Raw genomic sequence first — 12,614 nt, 5'->3', positions numbered from 1 at the left:
CTGGGTTACCAATGAGACAGGTTCTGTAAATTTGTTCTTAATTGAATTTGTATGTAAGTTGAAACAGGTATATTTACCAATTACCTATAATAGCCTTGGTTCATAAATGCGAGTTGCACGTCAGTCACATGTTGAACTAAAGGACTTACTGTAATAGCTTCCTTTTGTGAGTGCTAGTTGGGTGTAAGTCAAGTCTTTGTAACTCAGGGACTGCCTGTATTGTCACAGTTGAGGCATAGTGGGCAAACTTTTCCTAAGTTGCTTGGCCACAGTCACCAGCATTGTAGGATTTAAAAGCAACTGGGTACAGCCCACTCTGTATTGTGCTCAGTGGAGCCTTGTGTATAAATGCAGGAATGCTTAGGAAGAGCCCTTGTGAGAGATCTAAACAGCAATCATTCGGCTGGGCACAGTGGCTCACCCTGTAATCCTAGCACTCTGTGAGGGCAAGGCGGGTAGATTGCTTGAGCTTCAGAGTTTGAGAACAGCCTAAGCAAGAACAAGACCCTGTCTCTACTAAAAATAGAAAAACTAGCTGGGCATCATGGTGGGTGCCTGTAGTCCCAGCTACTTGGGAAGCTGAGGGAAGAGGATCTCTTGAGCCCAGGAAATTGAGGTTGCTGTGAGCTATGATGCCATGACACTTTACCCAGGATGATAGAGTCTGTCTCAAAAAATAAGTAACAACAATCATTGGTATTGGCTTTATTCCTTATCTGAAAGGATAAGAAGTCCAGGGGATAGGCTGGTTAAATGAGAAATGTCTGCTCACACACAGGAGTTCCTCTATCTAGATTAGCTCCAGGAAGTCTGGGAACTCCTCACAGTATCAACAACCTTGAGTACTCAGATGGGAGCTAGGGCTCCTACCTTCCAGTTTGGGCCTGTACTGGGGCCACAAGGATACACAAAGGCAAATGAATTAAGGAACAAGATCTGCTCAACACTATCTCACAAAAGTTCTTTAGACAGACAGTAGTGATGGTTGCACAATAGTGTGAACGTCCTTAATGCTATAGAACTATACACTTAAAATGGTTCAGATGGATAATTTTATATATTTTCACAATTAAAAAAGAACACATCTTGGCCTGAACTGAATGCTAGCTGAGAGAGGTTTTGATTTCTTTGACCATAAAGAAGTATCAGCAGGCTAAGAACAAACTCATTTTTCTCAAGAAGCACATAGTAAGCCACTGTATGGTTGGACCATAGTTTTCATGAAGCAGGGGATACTTAAACATAGAGATCATTTCCATTTTTTTGCTTTTGGTTCTTTTGGTTTCATTATTTACATCAAGCTTTTGAGAAACAGATTTACACACTGGTTTTGTCTTGAATTTCCTTGCTTTGCTACAGACGAATCTACTTATAATCTACCAAAATTTAACCATCACATTTTCCCAGCTGCTGGTTTAAAAATAAATCTCCTGGATTTAAAGGCAAATGTGTCTAACAGGTGCCACCATCCAACTGAGGGTTCCACCACTCGCAGGCATTTGAGACACACCAGAGCCAGCTGTTCTCACAGTCCTTCATCTGCAGTCAACCCTCTAAGGGGGTCATTCAATCTCTGAGAACTGAGGCCAAAAGTCTCTCCCCTTTTAGGGCAGTGAAATTATTCTGTATGATACTACAATGATGGATGTGTTTCATTGTACGTATGTCCAAACCCAAAGAATGCACAATGCCAAGAGTGAGCCTTAATGTAAACTATGGGCTTTGGGTGACAATGATGTGTCAAAGTAGGTTCATAAGTTCTAACAAATGCACCATTATGGTGGAGGATGTTGATAATGAGGGAAGCAGGGGGTACATGGGAATTTTTGTACCTTCTGCTCAATTTTGCTATGAATCAAAACTGCTCTAACAAGTAAAGTCTATTTTTAAAATGGCTCCCCCCTCTCCCCAATTTGAGTTCTTTAACAAAGGACTATGTTTAATTCAAATGTTAGAAGACAGACACCTAGAAAATACTTTCAAGTAAAAAAATTAATGAGCCAAGTTCACATTTAGTTCACTGGTTGTTTTCTGTCAACCAGCTGTCCCTGCCTGGTCCACAGCTGACCAAGACTCCCTGCTCCCGCCTCTAGGAACTTGGAACACTAGAAGAAGACTGAAGTTCACGACACTGACATCATCCCGCTGGTGTTCTGAACGTCCAGGCTGCCTTGCCACGCCAGCCCACGAACCAAGTTCACCATGCAGGTGCCGCACCCCCGGCATCTGGCCGTGGTGGGATGGCTCTGTCCGCGTTGTAAAGTACGTGGTTAGGCGGTCTGTGCTCCCCGGAGCGTTACCCCCAGTCCCCCTGGCTTGCGACAGCAGCGCATAAGTTGCCTAGCATGCCTTTTAGTGAACGTAGGAAGTCATGAGGTGCGGCATAAAAGCCTAAGAAACCTTTACCCTGAAACCTGTCTGTTCAGTTGAATGACTGATTATTGCCTGATTGTTTTGAGAAACTAAGAATAAACACAGTGACTTACTGATCCACAATTAAACACAGCAAGTATGGCTGTGCCGGACTCAGTGGCTCCAAGAGAGCCTGCACAACAGCACGTCCCTACCATAAATGTCAGTGACTTGAGACAATGCAGACACGGCAAACAAAATGTTCCATCACGATATGCACACCCACCATCCACGGTGCCTCTCACAGAAAAACTTTTCTCTAACACAACATGCACTATCACCATCTGCAATAAAACTTTACTTAGAAAAACATCTTACTTCACTAATTTTCATATGTAACACAAATCAATAGAGTAGTTTAATGTTTAACAAGCAATTAACTATGAATCAAAATATAGTTACTAATTAAAATAAAAATATATAGAAGTAGTCAAGCATTATACATAAAAGAATATGTTCAGCTGTTTTTAAAAGAGATCATAAGAAACTGAGAACAATTACAGAACTAAGAGAAATTACTAGCCTTGACATTCCTAGATAAGGGGAAGCAACCAAGTGTTACTAATAAAACCACCTCCCTAGAGCAAAAACCTTGAAAAGATAAACCACCTCCCTCCAAAAAGAAAAACCTTGAAAACATGTAATGCATGATAAACCACATATGCAGACACAAAGATAATTTGTAAGCATAAGCTAAATAATGATTACATTGTTTAAACCCTGGGAAGAAAATGTATAAATACCAGAGTTAAAAATCATTAAAGTACAGCTGCTTTCTTCATCACTCAGTGTGTGGCAGTCTGTCATCTTCATCCTGCGTCGACCTTTCAATCAACCTGTAACGTTCACCCTGAACACCCTCGGACTGAGACCCATCGACTGGCGGTCCGCGACATGCAGGGTATTTCATATAATGGGAACTGGGGTGGGGGTCCACACAGGTCCCAGGCAATAAACAAAATGACTCCAACAACTTCTCCAAGCAGGAAGATGTGTCTATAGTCACTTACACAAACACTATTTCTACTCCAGCCTTCTGGATCCTCTGGAGTTTGCCTTTATTTAAATGTTTCTAGTTATCTGAAACAACCACAAATCATTTTTATATAGATCTAGTTTATTAAATAAAGGAAAACAAGGTTTATGCACATATTGCAATGAGTTTAAATAAAGAGCTTAAAGTATAAAGCCTTTATGACAAATTTCTACTCTTCATATAATGTATACTGTTTCTAGCATAGGAATAAATATGGTGAACAGGAGTTTTTGTTAATATTATGGATTGACAACATTTAACATCAATGATTACACAAATCATAAGCAAAGAAACCACTTTCTTCAACTTGGTTATAGACGCTAGACATCCTTTTGCCACCTTTAAGCAATATCCAAAGGTAGGGATGGACTTGGTAGCCCCATCCCTGACAGCAAGGAGTCCAAGTCTCCCAATTCTTTTAAGTTGTTTCGTGGTTAGAAGCTTCAACAATGGCATTAACTCTTTTAAGAAACAGAAAAAGCAGGTTAAGAAAAAGAGCAAGTTAAGAAAGACCCTGGTCTTTAAGGCACTTCATTAATCTACATTAAAGAAATATATTTTTGTCTTAAAACAAGCTTAAGTTTTACGTGTGAGGTCTGAATTTCTTTTCATCGTGGTACGAACATGTACATAATTTGAACAAATCGGTAATAATGAACACTGTCTGACATTCACTCTTTATATAGTCTTTAAAATAAACTTGCTTCTACTGTTATGTACTCTTGAAAAAACAAAATGTTTCCTTCAAAGAAAAGAGTGGTTCCTAAAAATCCTTTAAACTCAAAGAACTCAAAAGTGAAAGCCTCTCTATAGAAAGTCCTTATCACATTAGTGGAATGTTTGTGTAAGAAGAAAAAAAAAAAAACCGGGGGGCGCCTGTGGCTCAGTCGGTAAGGCGCCGGCCCCATATACCGAGGGTGGCGGGTTCAAACCCGGCCCGGCTGAACTGCAACCAAAAAATAGCCGGGCGTTGTGGCGGGCGCCTGTAGTCCCAGCTACTCGGGAGGCTGAGGCAAGAGAATCGCTTTAAGCCCAGGAGTTGGAGGTTGCTGTGAGCTGTGTGAGGCGACGGCACTCTACCGAGGGCCATAAAGTGAGACTCTCTCTACAAAAAAAAAAAAAAGAAGAAAAAAAACCTAAGTCTAAGGGGTGGTTCAGTCCCATGAATGAGCTCAGGCCCACGAATAAGCTCTACTGCCACCTAGAGGCACCCAAGGAGAGGAGGACTTTCATCTGAGTCTTTAAACCATTAATACCTACAGGTCACCCCCCAACCGTTCTTTCTTCCTCTCCTTTTAATGATTTTGTCTTAGCGCTTTTGGAAATAAAAAGGAAATACTAAGGAAGAAGGCAAGGTGAAAATGGCTGGGAGGAAAAACTGCCCTTTCCCTAAAAAAAAACATACACGCCTTTCCTTGTTTCATTAAAGGAAGGAGCCACAGGGGCTGGGCAAACGGGCAATAGTGTGGAAGTGGTCTGGCCTCTGCAGCCCCAGTTAGTATGTATTTTAATGTCCTTTTCAAAGGGTAGAACTAAAAGCACCTGAGTAAATATATCCCGTTTCTTAGGGCTGGCTTCCAGAAGCGTAAAGTTCTCAGGGCTCTCACAGTCACCTTTTGTTTTAAAAAGAACAAGCCAATGACAATAAAGAAGGAGAATGATTTATCATGTCTTTAGAAAAAAGAAAAATATCATGTACCTCTTGTCCAAATAGATAAATAGATACACTAAAGAAATCATTTTTGAAATTTTTAAGCAGGCAACTTCCATCCAAACGAACTAGGAAGTCCAAAACAGGAAAAATTTTAACAAATACGACATGAACTAAAGTAAAAACTGGAAATCTAAAAACATCAACTCCTCCTCTTCAATTCAATTAAAAACATTCTGCCAAGGAAAATGTATCAAATCCTTAAACAGTGCTCTTTAACAAGTCCTTTAACAAAGGGCTTTACTCATAATTACCATGAGAAGCTCATAATACAACATTCTTCTACATTCAGACTGTTTACTGAGAAATTGCAGCTGTATACAGCATGATGTAAACACATTTACCTTTCAAGTCAAGGAGCAGCAACTACTATTTCTTCATTTGACCCTCTACATCAACAGATACACATCTGCATTTTATAGACGGAGAAACAAACTTTGCTAAAAACAAACTTTGCACAGTGGCTCATGCCTGTAATCCTAGCACTTTGGGAGGCTAAGGCAGGAGGATCACTTGAGCCCAGAAGTCGAAGATCAGCCTGAGTAATATAGCAAGATCCTGTCTCTACAAAATAAAAAAACCCAGAAAAATGTCTGGGTTTGATGGCACACACCTGTAGTCCCAGCTACTAGAAAGGCTGCAGCAGGTGTATCACTTGAACCCAGGAGTTTGAGTTTGCAGTGAGCTATGATGATGCCACTGTACCCAAACCTGGGCAAGAGAGCAAGAGCCTGTCTTGAAAACAAACAAACAAAAAACCCCAAAACAACAACAACACACACACACACACACACACACACACACAAAAAGCATAGAGCTAATTGTTATCATAACCTAAGACAGAATCCAAGCTGCTTGAAAATACCTCCCCCTAATAAAAGGTAACAGGTAACATCACCATGAATTCAGATACTGGTACAGCGTAACAATTCCTCACAAAGGTCAAGTCCTCAAAGATTTAAAATCACTTATTATAAGTGAAAGATCCTGCCAAAATAGGTAATTATAAGCAGTGCAATATTCCAAGGATCTATTTCCTACGCTGTTAAAAACCTATGGTTGAAAAGTCCAGGTTTCTACTCAGGATATTTCTGCTGATAAGAAGTAAAAATTCCCAAGAGTTCAGGAACCATAATACCCTCTTGGAGACTCCATCCCACCATTCCAATGAGCTTCTGTGGAGCGGTCTGAGATACTCAGCTACAAGCTGGATGCACCAGGACAACTCCCTGAAGAAATTAGTACATAGCTCCAGGTGTTCTTGCAAGTTTTCTATAGCAAGAGAAATGCATTTCATATCTTTGATGTCAAAGAGTGCTTCGGTGGTAAAAACTAGAGTTTGGATGTTAGAGTTTATGCCATTAAACTTCTAGTGAAGAACATCAATGCCGACACACAGCAATCTGAGCCCAGTCTTCGTCTGTCACTCACACCCTGGAATCTGTGATGAGCCAAGCAGTGAGAAGCAGAGTGAAACACAGGAAGCTTTACTATTTCAGAAGGTAGCATTTTCAGAAGGGTGTCTCATGCAGCCTTGTCTTGTCACAAATCCAATTTCTTCAGCTGCTCATATGTCACAAAGAACTGCAGTTATGGGTTAAGAAAATGCTATCTTAACGACTCCATTGTTAACAACAGATGTATAAATAGTAGACCTAGTAACAAGTATGTCCCGACTAACCCATGCCATGGACATCATTAAATAGGAGGGGCTCTGTCCTTAACCACATCAAAAGATCTCCCTGTGAGCACACCCCAGGTCAGCTTAGAACTGAAAGATCATAGTCAAGACATAGACATCCCCAGCCTCTTTGGAGATGACACCCACACTGATTAGCCTGTGAGATTTTGCTGTAATGGGAAGACTTTACAGAACAGTAAACTTGTGTGTGTGTGTGTGAGAGAGAGACAGAGACAGAGAGAGAGAGAGAGAGAGAGAGAGAGAGAGAGAGAGTTAGCAAGCCCTGGAGTCACTCCTCAACGCTTACCAAGGGGCAGCCTTCCTTGGGAGAGAAGAGCAGATACAGATAACAAGAGGAAGGGCAGATACCAACATTCTGACTTCACAATTCTGCCCATTTGCTTCTAATGAACTGCTACTACTTCCCTTCCCCAATCAGCCTAACTGTTCTGGAGCTACTAACAAGCATTCTTCCCAAGGGTGGCTGGGCTATAAAGTCAGCCCTTGTTTCCCTCTAAAATACCCTCAGCTTCTAGAACACAGTCTGACAAAGTTTTATTGGTATCATCACCTTTTGATAACACCACAATTAAAATAAGATCTAAAAAGGCCAGGCATAGTGGCTCACAGCTATAATCCCAGCACTCTGGGAGGGTGAGGTAGGTGGACTGCTTGAGCTCAGGAGTTTGAGACCAGCCTGAGCAAGAACGAGAACCTATCTTTACTAAAATTAGCCGGGCATTGTGGTGGGTGCCTATAGTCCCAGGTACTCAGGAGGCTAAGGCATGAGGATTGCTTAAGCCCAAGAGTTTGAGGTTGCTGTGAGCTATGATGATGCCATGGCACTCTCCCCAGGGTAAGTAAGTGAGATGCTGTCTCAAAAAAATAAAAGCCTAAAAGTTATAGGGTCTAGCACAGAGACTTTATATTTCCTAAAAAAGAAACTGAATAAGTTGTTTCTTAGAATTTGAGGAACTCAGAAGAGTGAGTACCTACTTTTAAATCATAAGTACTAACATGATAGTTTATACACATAAAAAACAGTATTCTTTAGCCACAACTTTTTCCAGATCGATTCCAACAAAAAAGGATACAATGATATTCCAAGGACCAAGTCTCAACCAATTTGGCCAAAACCCTTTATATAGAGCAAAAAATCCTTCATTCTTCCATGTCTGTTAAAAGAAGGGGAAAAAAAGAAAAGTCAACTTCCAACTTTCTAATTTGACAAATACATCTATATTAGTAATTACTGGCCAGATTGATCTGTACTGCTAAAAAATAAAGTCCTGTTTGGAAGGACTTAAGAAATCTTTGCCCTTGGCTCAGCGCCTATAGCACAGTGGTTACGGCGCCAGCCACATACACCAAGGGTGGCGGGTTCAAACCCAGACTGGGCTAGCTAAACAACAATGACAACTGCAACAAAAAAACAGCTGGGCGTTGGGGCAGGTGCCCATAGTCCCAGCTACTTAGGAAGCTGAGGCAAAAGAATTGCTTGAGCCCAAGAGTTTGAGGTTGCTGTGAGCTGTGATGCCACGGGACTCTACCAAGGGGGACATAGTGAGACTCTGTCTCAACAAAAACAAAACAAAACAAACAAACAAAGAAGAAATCTTTGCCCTCTTTCTTTGTTCTATAAAGGCTTCTGCATAGATAGAAGACTAAAGCTCCATGCCAAAGAACCCCACACAAACAGGTGAATAAACCCCATAGAAGGCAGATGAATAGTAGTTGAATGAGTAGGAAGTTAGATTTAAATCCAATTAGGGTCTCTTGCTTCTATCCTGTTTGGCTTCTAAATAGGTCAGAAACGAAGCAATGTGGCAAGGATGTCATTGAGAGCATCATTAACACCTTCAGTTGTTGGGTGGATAAATATGGTAAGTATAAATTTGCTTCCTTAAGGCAACACTTGAAGTGTAAAATGCATTAGCATCATACTGAAGAATAGAAACCACAAAAAGTGGTCCCTAATCTTAAGCTCCCAGCAATGTAGAAGGGGAAACAGTTAAAAACTTTCATCCACTCACAAACAGCAAGTCCAATTATTTAAGCTGAGAATTATAGCAAGGTTGATGTGTTCCTCTGAAAAAAGATGTCTGAATGAGAAATATTCATTCAAATTAGACTCAATAGGAATAAGGTATATTTTTAAAAGAGAAAACAGTTCCCCTCTGATCATAGGTAATAATACTATTTTCTCACCCTTCACAGCAGAGTGGAGATATAAAAAAAATGAACTTTTTTTTTTTTTTTTTTTGGCAGTTTTTGGCCAAGGCTGAGGTTGAACCCGCCACCTCCGGTATATGGGGCTGGCGCCCTACTCCTTTGAGCCACAGGCGCCATCCTGAAATTTTGTTTTTAAATATTCATCTATATATTGAATTTATAAAATGTAACCCCAGTGTGGCAAAAATTGTATACAGTATGTACATCTCAGAGGTTTAAAGGATCAGTCGTCTTAGTTTTAATAGCTCTCAAAATTTAGGTCAAAAAATATGTAATTCACAGCCCTGCACAGACATTCCTCTCACCTGTAATAGGCAATCCAGGGTACCTGAGTAGCCAGAGCACCTGCCATCTCGAAGGACTCTCTGATTCATCAGACGTGTTCTCACAACATCGACAGGGTTTGAGGCCAGGGCCCCTGCCAGACCACAAGTGAAACTTGAGCTGTGAAGAAGGTATCATTGGAAAAGAAACAAAAAGTTAACCACCCCTGAGCTACAACCACCACCATGAAAGGCAGAAACAGCCTCCTCCCAAAACTATGTTAAAGTAGCATATAACGACATGAAATATACCAAGAATAAGGTCCATATTCAGAGAACTAAATAAACTTCTTAAACATCAGAACTGATTATACTGCTTACAAATACCAGCCCCAGCTACGAATGCCTTTGGGGTTCTGGAACGTCCAAGAATCATAGAGGAACATCCTCCAAAGATGATCTATTTATCTGTAAGTAGGCTTCAGAGTAATTCTAGCCATATCATAATCATATTGTTCCTTGAGATCAAAGAAAAAGATCTCCTTTCCATAATGCCCACTAGGGGTCTAAGGTTCTACTACACTTTCAGTCTCACACGACCACCAAGGACCTCAACTGGTATCAGCTAACTCATAGCAAGGATTCTCAACCTCAGCTCTATCAGCACTCCTTGTTGTGGAGGTAGGTCCTATGCACTCTAAGATGGTTAAGCTGCGTCCCTAGCCTCTACCCAGCCTACTATATGCCAGTAGGACTCCCCCTGATTGTGAAAATCAAAACGGTCTCCATATATTGCCCAAAAATGGATTAAATAAATGATGACACATCCACACGATGTGATAATCTATAGCTATTAAAAATAAAGTTAGGGCGGCGCCTGCGGCTCAAAGGAGTACAGCGCCAGCCCCATATGCCAGAGGTGGTGGGTTCAAACCTAGCCCTGGCCAAAAACTGCAAAAAAAAAAAAAAAAAAAAAAAATTTGTGCCTGTAGTCCCAGCTACTTGGGAGGCTGAGACAAGAGAATCGCTTAAGCCCATGAGCTGAAGGTTGCTGTGAGCTGTGACTCTACAGCATGCTACTGAGGGCGACAAAGTGAGACTCTATCTCTAAAAAAATAAATAAATAAATAATAAAGTTAGCTGGGTGTGGTGGCTCACGGCAATAATTCTAGCACTCTGGGAGGCTGAAGAGGGAGAATCACTTGAGGTCTGGAGTTTGAGACCAGTCTGAGCAAGAGTGAGACCCATCTCTACAAAATAGAAAAATTAGCCAGATGTTATGGTAGTTCCTGCATTCCCACCTACTCAGGAGGCTGAGGCTCAAACTAGGAGTTTGAGGTTGCTATGACCTATGTTGAGGCCTCAGTACTCTAACCTGGGACAACAGAGAAAGACTCTGCCTCAAAAAAAATTGTTTTTTTCCTAAGTTGGGCCTAAGTCTGAGAAGCCAAAAAAAAAAAAAAAAAATTGTTTTTAAATAAAACAATAAATAAAGTCTGTAAGTACTGACATGGAATGATATTTGGAATATATTGTTAAATTTTGAAAAGCAAATAAAAGAAAGCAAAGCAGGCTCGGCACCCGTAGCACAATGGTTATGGTGCCAGTCACATACACCAAGAGTGGTGGATTCGAACCCAGCCTGGGCCAGCTAAACAATGACAACTGCAACAAAAAATAGCCGGGCGTTGCGGTGGCACCTGTAGTCCCAGCTAGTTGGGAGGCTGAGGCAAAAGAATCGCTTAAGCCCAAGAGTTTGAGGTTGCTGTGAGCTATGACACTACAGCCCTCTACCAAGGGTGACATATTAAGCCTCTTGTCTCAAAAAAAAAAGAAAGAAAGCAAAGCATGAGCTTATTTGTGTAATAAAGTACTTATTTGTATATACATAGAAGATGCCTGGAAGGGACATATCGAACTGCCAAAGTTCTACTTCACTTCCGTATTATAATTTTTCAAATAGAAGAATACTTTGATAATAAACTTTCCTTGAAATTTCTGTAAGTTAGTACCAATTTTCTATCTTAAACTCATGCATACGTAAAATATTAATTTTTTTAAATCCATAAACATACAGAAAATGGGTGTATACAGTGTCTCCCATCAGGCCGGAGAGAATCAGATGCTTCTTGGTGAAGTCATAGACCGGCAGCTCCACACCAACAACAATAGCAGCCCTCTGAGCAGTAAGGGACACACCCTGGGTAAAAACATTAACAATAAAAAAATCATTCCGGTATGCCTCTGTAGAACAAGCCTTGCATATGTGCAAAAGTCCTATTCCAGAAACTAGGACCACTTTTTATGTTTTCCTACTTGTAGCCATAAACATAGAATAACAGAAAGAAAAAGACCACATGGCAAGAACGCAAAAGCTCTGGTCTAATTCTGATGCTGGCACTAACTGCACGACCTTGAACCAGACCGTGGCCAGGACAAGTCACGTCTCAGAGCCTCAGGTTTCCTCATACAAGCTGAAGGATCATACTGGATGATCTTCAGGCTCGATTTTATGAACTGATAAGTCAGTAGAATACTCGGAAATAGCACTCCACACCAGCATTTGCCTAATAACACAGACTTCACTTAAGAGCCATGGAACCATATAAATCAAAGCACCCAATGGAACTGTAACCTAGAAACCTTCTCCAGAAGAATTTGGGGGGCAGGAGAACAAATGATCAAACAAAAAAAAAGTGCTCAAAAACTTAAACATCACAGAACTTCTTATACATGAATTATCCAAAAAGTACTTTAAACTCATGACATATTCCTTACACTCCATTTTACAGACAGGAAATTAAGGAAGAAGACATTTTCATGGACAGATGATGCTATGCTTCTTCCTTTACTTCGTTAGGCCACTTGGATTAAAATAAAGGGCTGGAAGGAGGAAAAACAAATTCAAAAAAGGAAAGAACTAAGTCAGTAGATCCATTTTTCAAGTTTACCTTCCACAGTCCTCTTGTTCCCTCCTGCTGGTAAATGTTAATGAAGTTGCCGATCATTCCCCCTTGAATGGTGTTGTTTTGTGCTTGCATCCGTATCTAGAGATTATTTTAAAGACCAGTGTGAGATGGAAACTAGTACACGCCCTCAGGTGTAACTCTGAAAATCATTCAGTCTGTGGCTTAACAACCATTAACGGAAAAAAATTATAAATATTACTATGATTCTACTTTGAAATGTCCTCAGTAGAGTAAAAATGTATAAGGATTAGTCTTAGGAGCTCTGAAATATCCAAAAAGCTCTAGCAGAGTCCCAAGAGTCCTACATACA

At 40.6% G+C, this 12,614-nt stretch overlaps 1 protein-coding gene across 4 annotated transcripts in view; it reads right to left on the bottom strand.

The window, feature by feature from the left end:
- SLC25A30 (solute carrier family 25 member 30) overlaps positions 1 to 12,614 on the bottom strand; it is a 61,143-nt gene that overhangs the window by 14,616 nt on the left and 33,913 nt on the right. For 2 of the 4 annotated variants that reach the window (XM_053563640.1, XM_053563642.1), the window contains exons 6-10: positions 12,287 to 12,382; positions 11,411 to 11,535; positions 9,378 to 9,516; positions 7,935 to 8,015; positions 3,496 to 6,743 (exon numbers count right to left, since the gene is read on the bottom strand). In XM_053563640.1, coding sequence (XP_053419615.1) covers positions 6,702 to 6,743; positions 7,935 to 8,015; positions 9,378 to 9,516; positions 11,411 to 11,535; positions 12,287 to 12,382 — 483 coding nt within the window. In that variant the 3' untranslated portion in view covers positions 3,496 to 6,701. Of the gene's footprint in view, positions 1 to 3,495; positions 6,744 to 7,934; positions 8,016 to 9,377; positions 9,517 to 11,410; positions 11,536 to 12,286; positions 12,383 to 12,614 lie in introns of those variants that run through there. The other 2 variants (XM_053563644.1, XM_053563643.1) reach the window with 2 other exon arrangements.

The sequence above is a fragment of the Nycticebus coucang genome, chromosome 15 (genome assembly GCF_027406575.1).
Source record: "Nycticebus coucang isolate mNycCou1 chromosome 15, mNycCou1.pri, whole genome shotgun sequence".
Classification (NCBI taxonomy): Eukaryota; Metazoa; Chordata; class Mammalia; order Primates; family Lorisidae; genus Nycticebus; species Nycticebus coucang.
The sequence above is the reverse complement of the archived record's forward strand: the minus strand, read 5'-3'. Positions and strand labels throughout refer to the sequence as shown.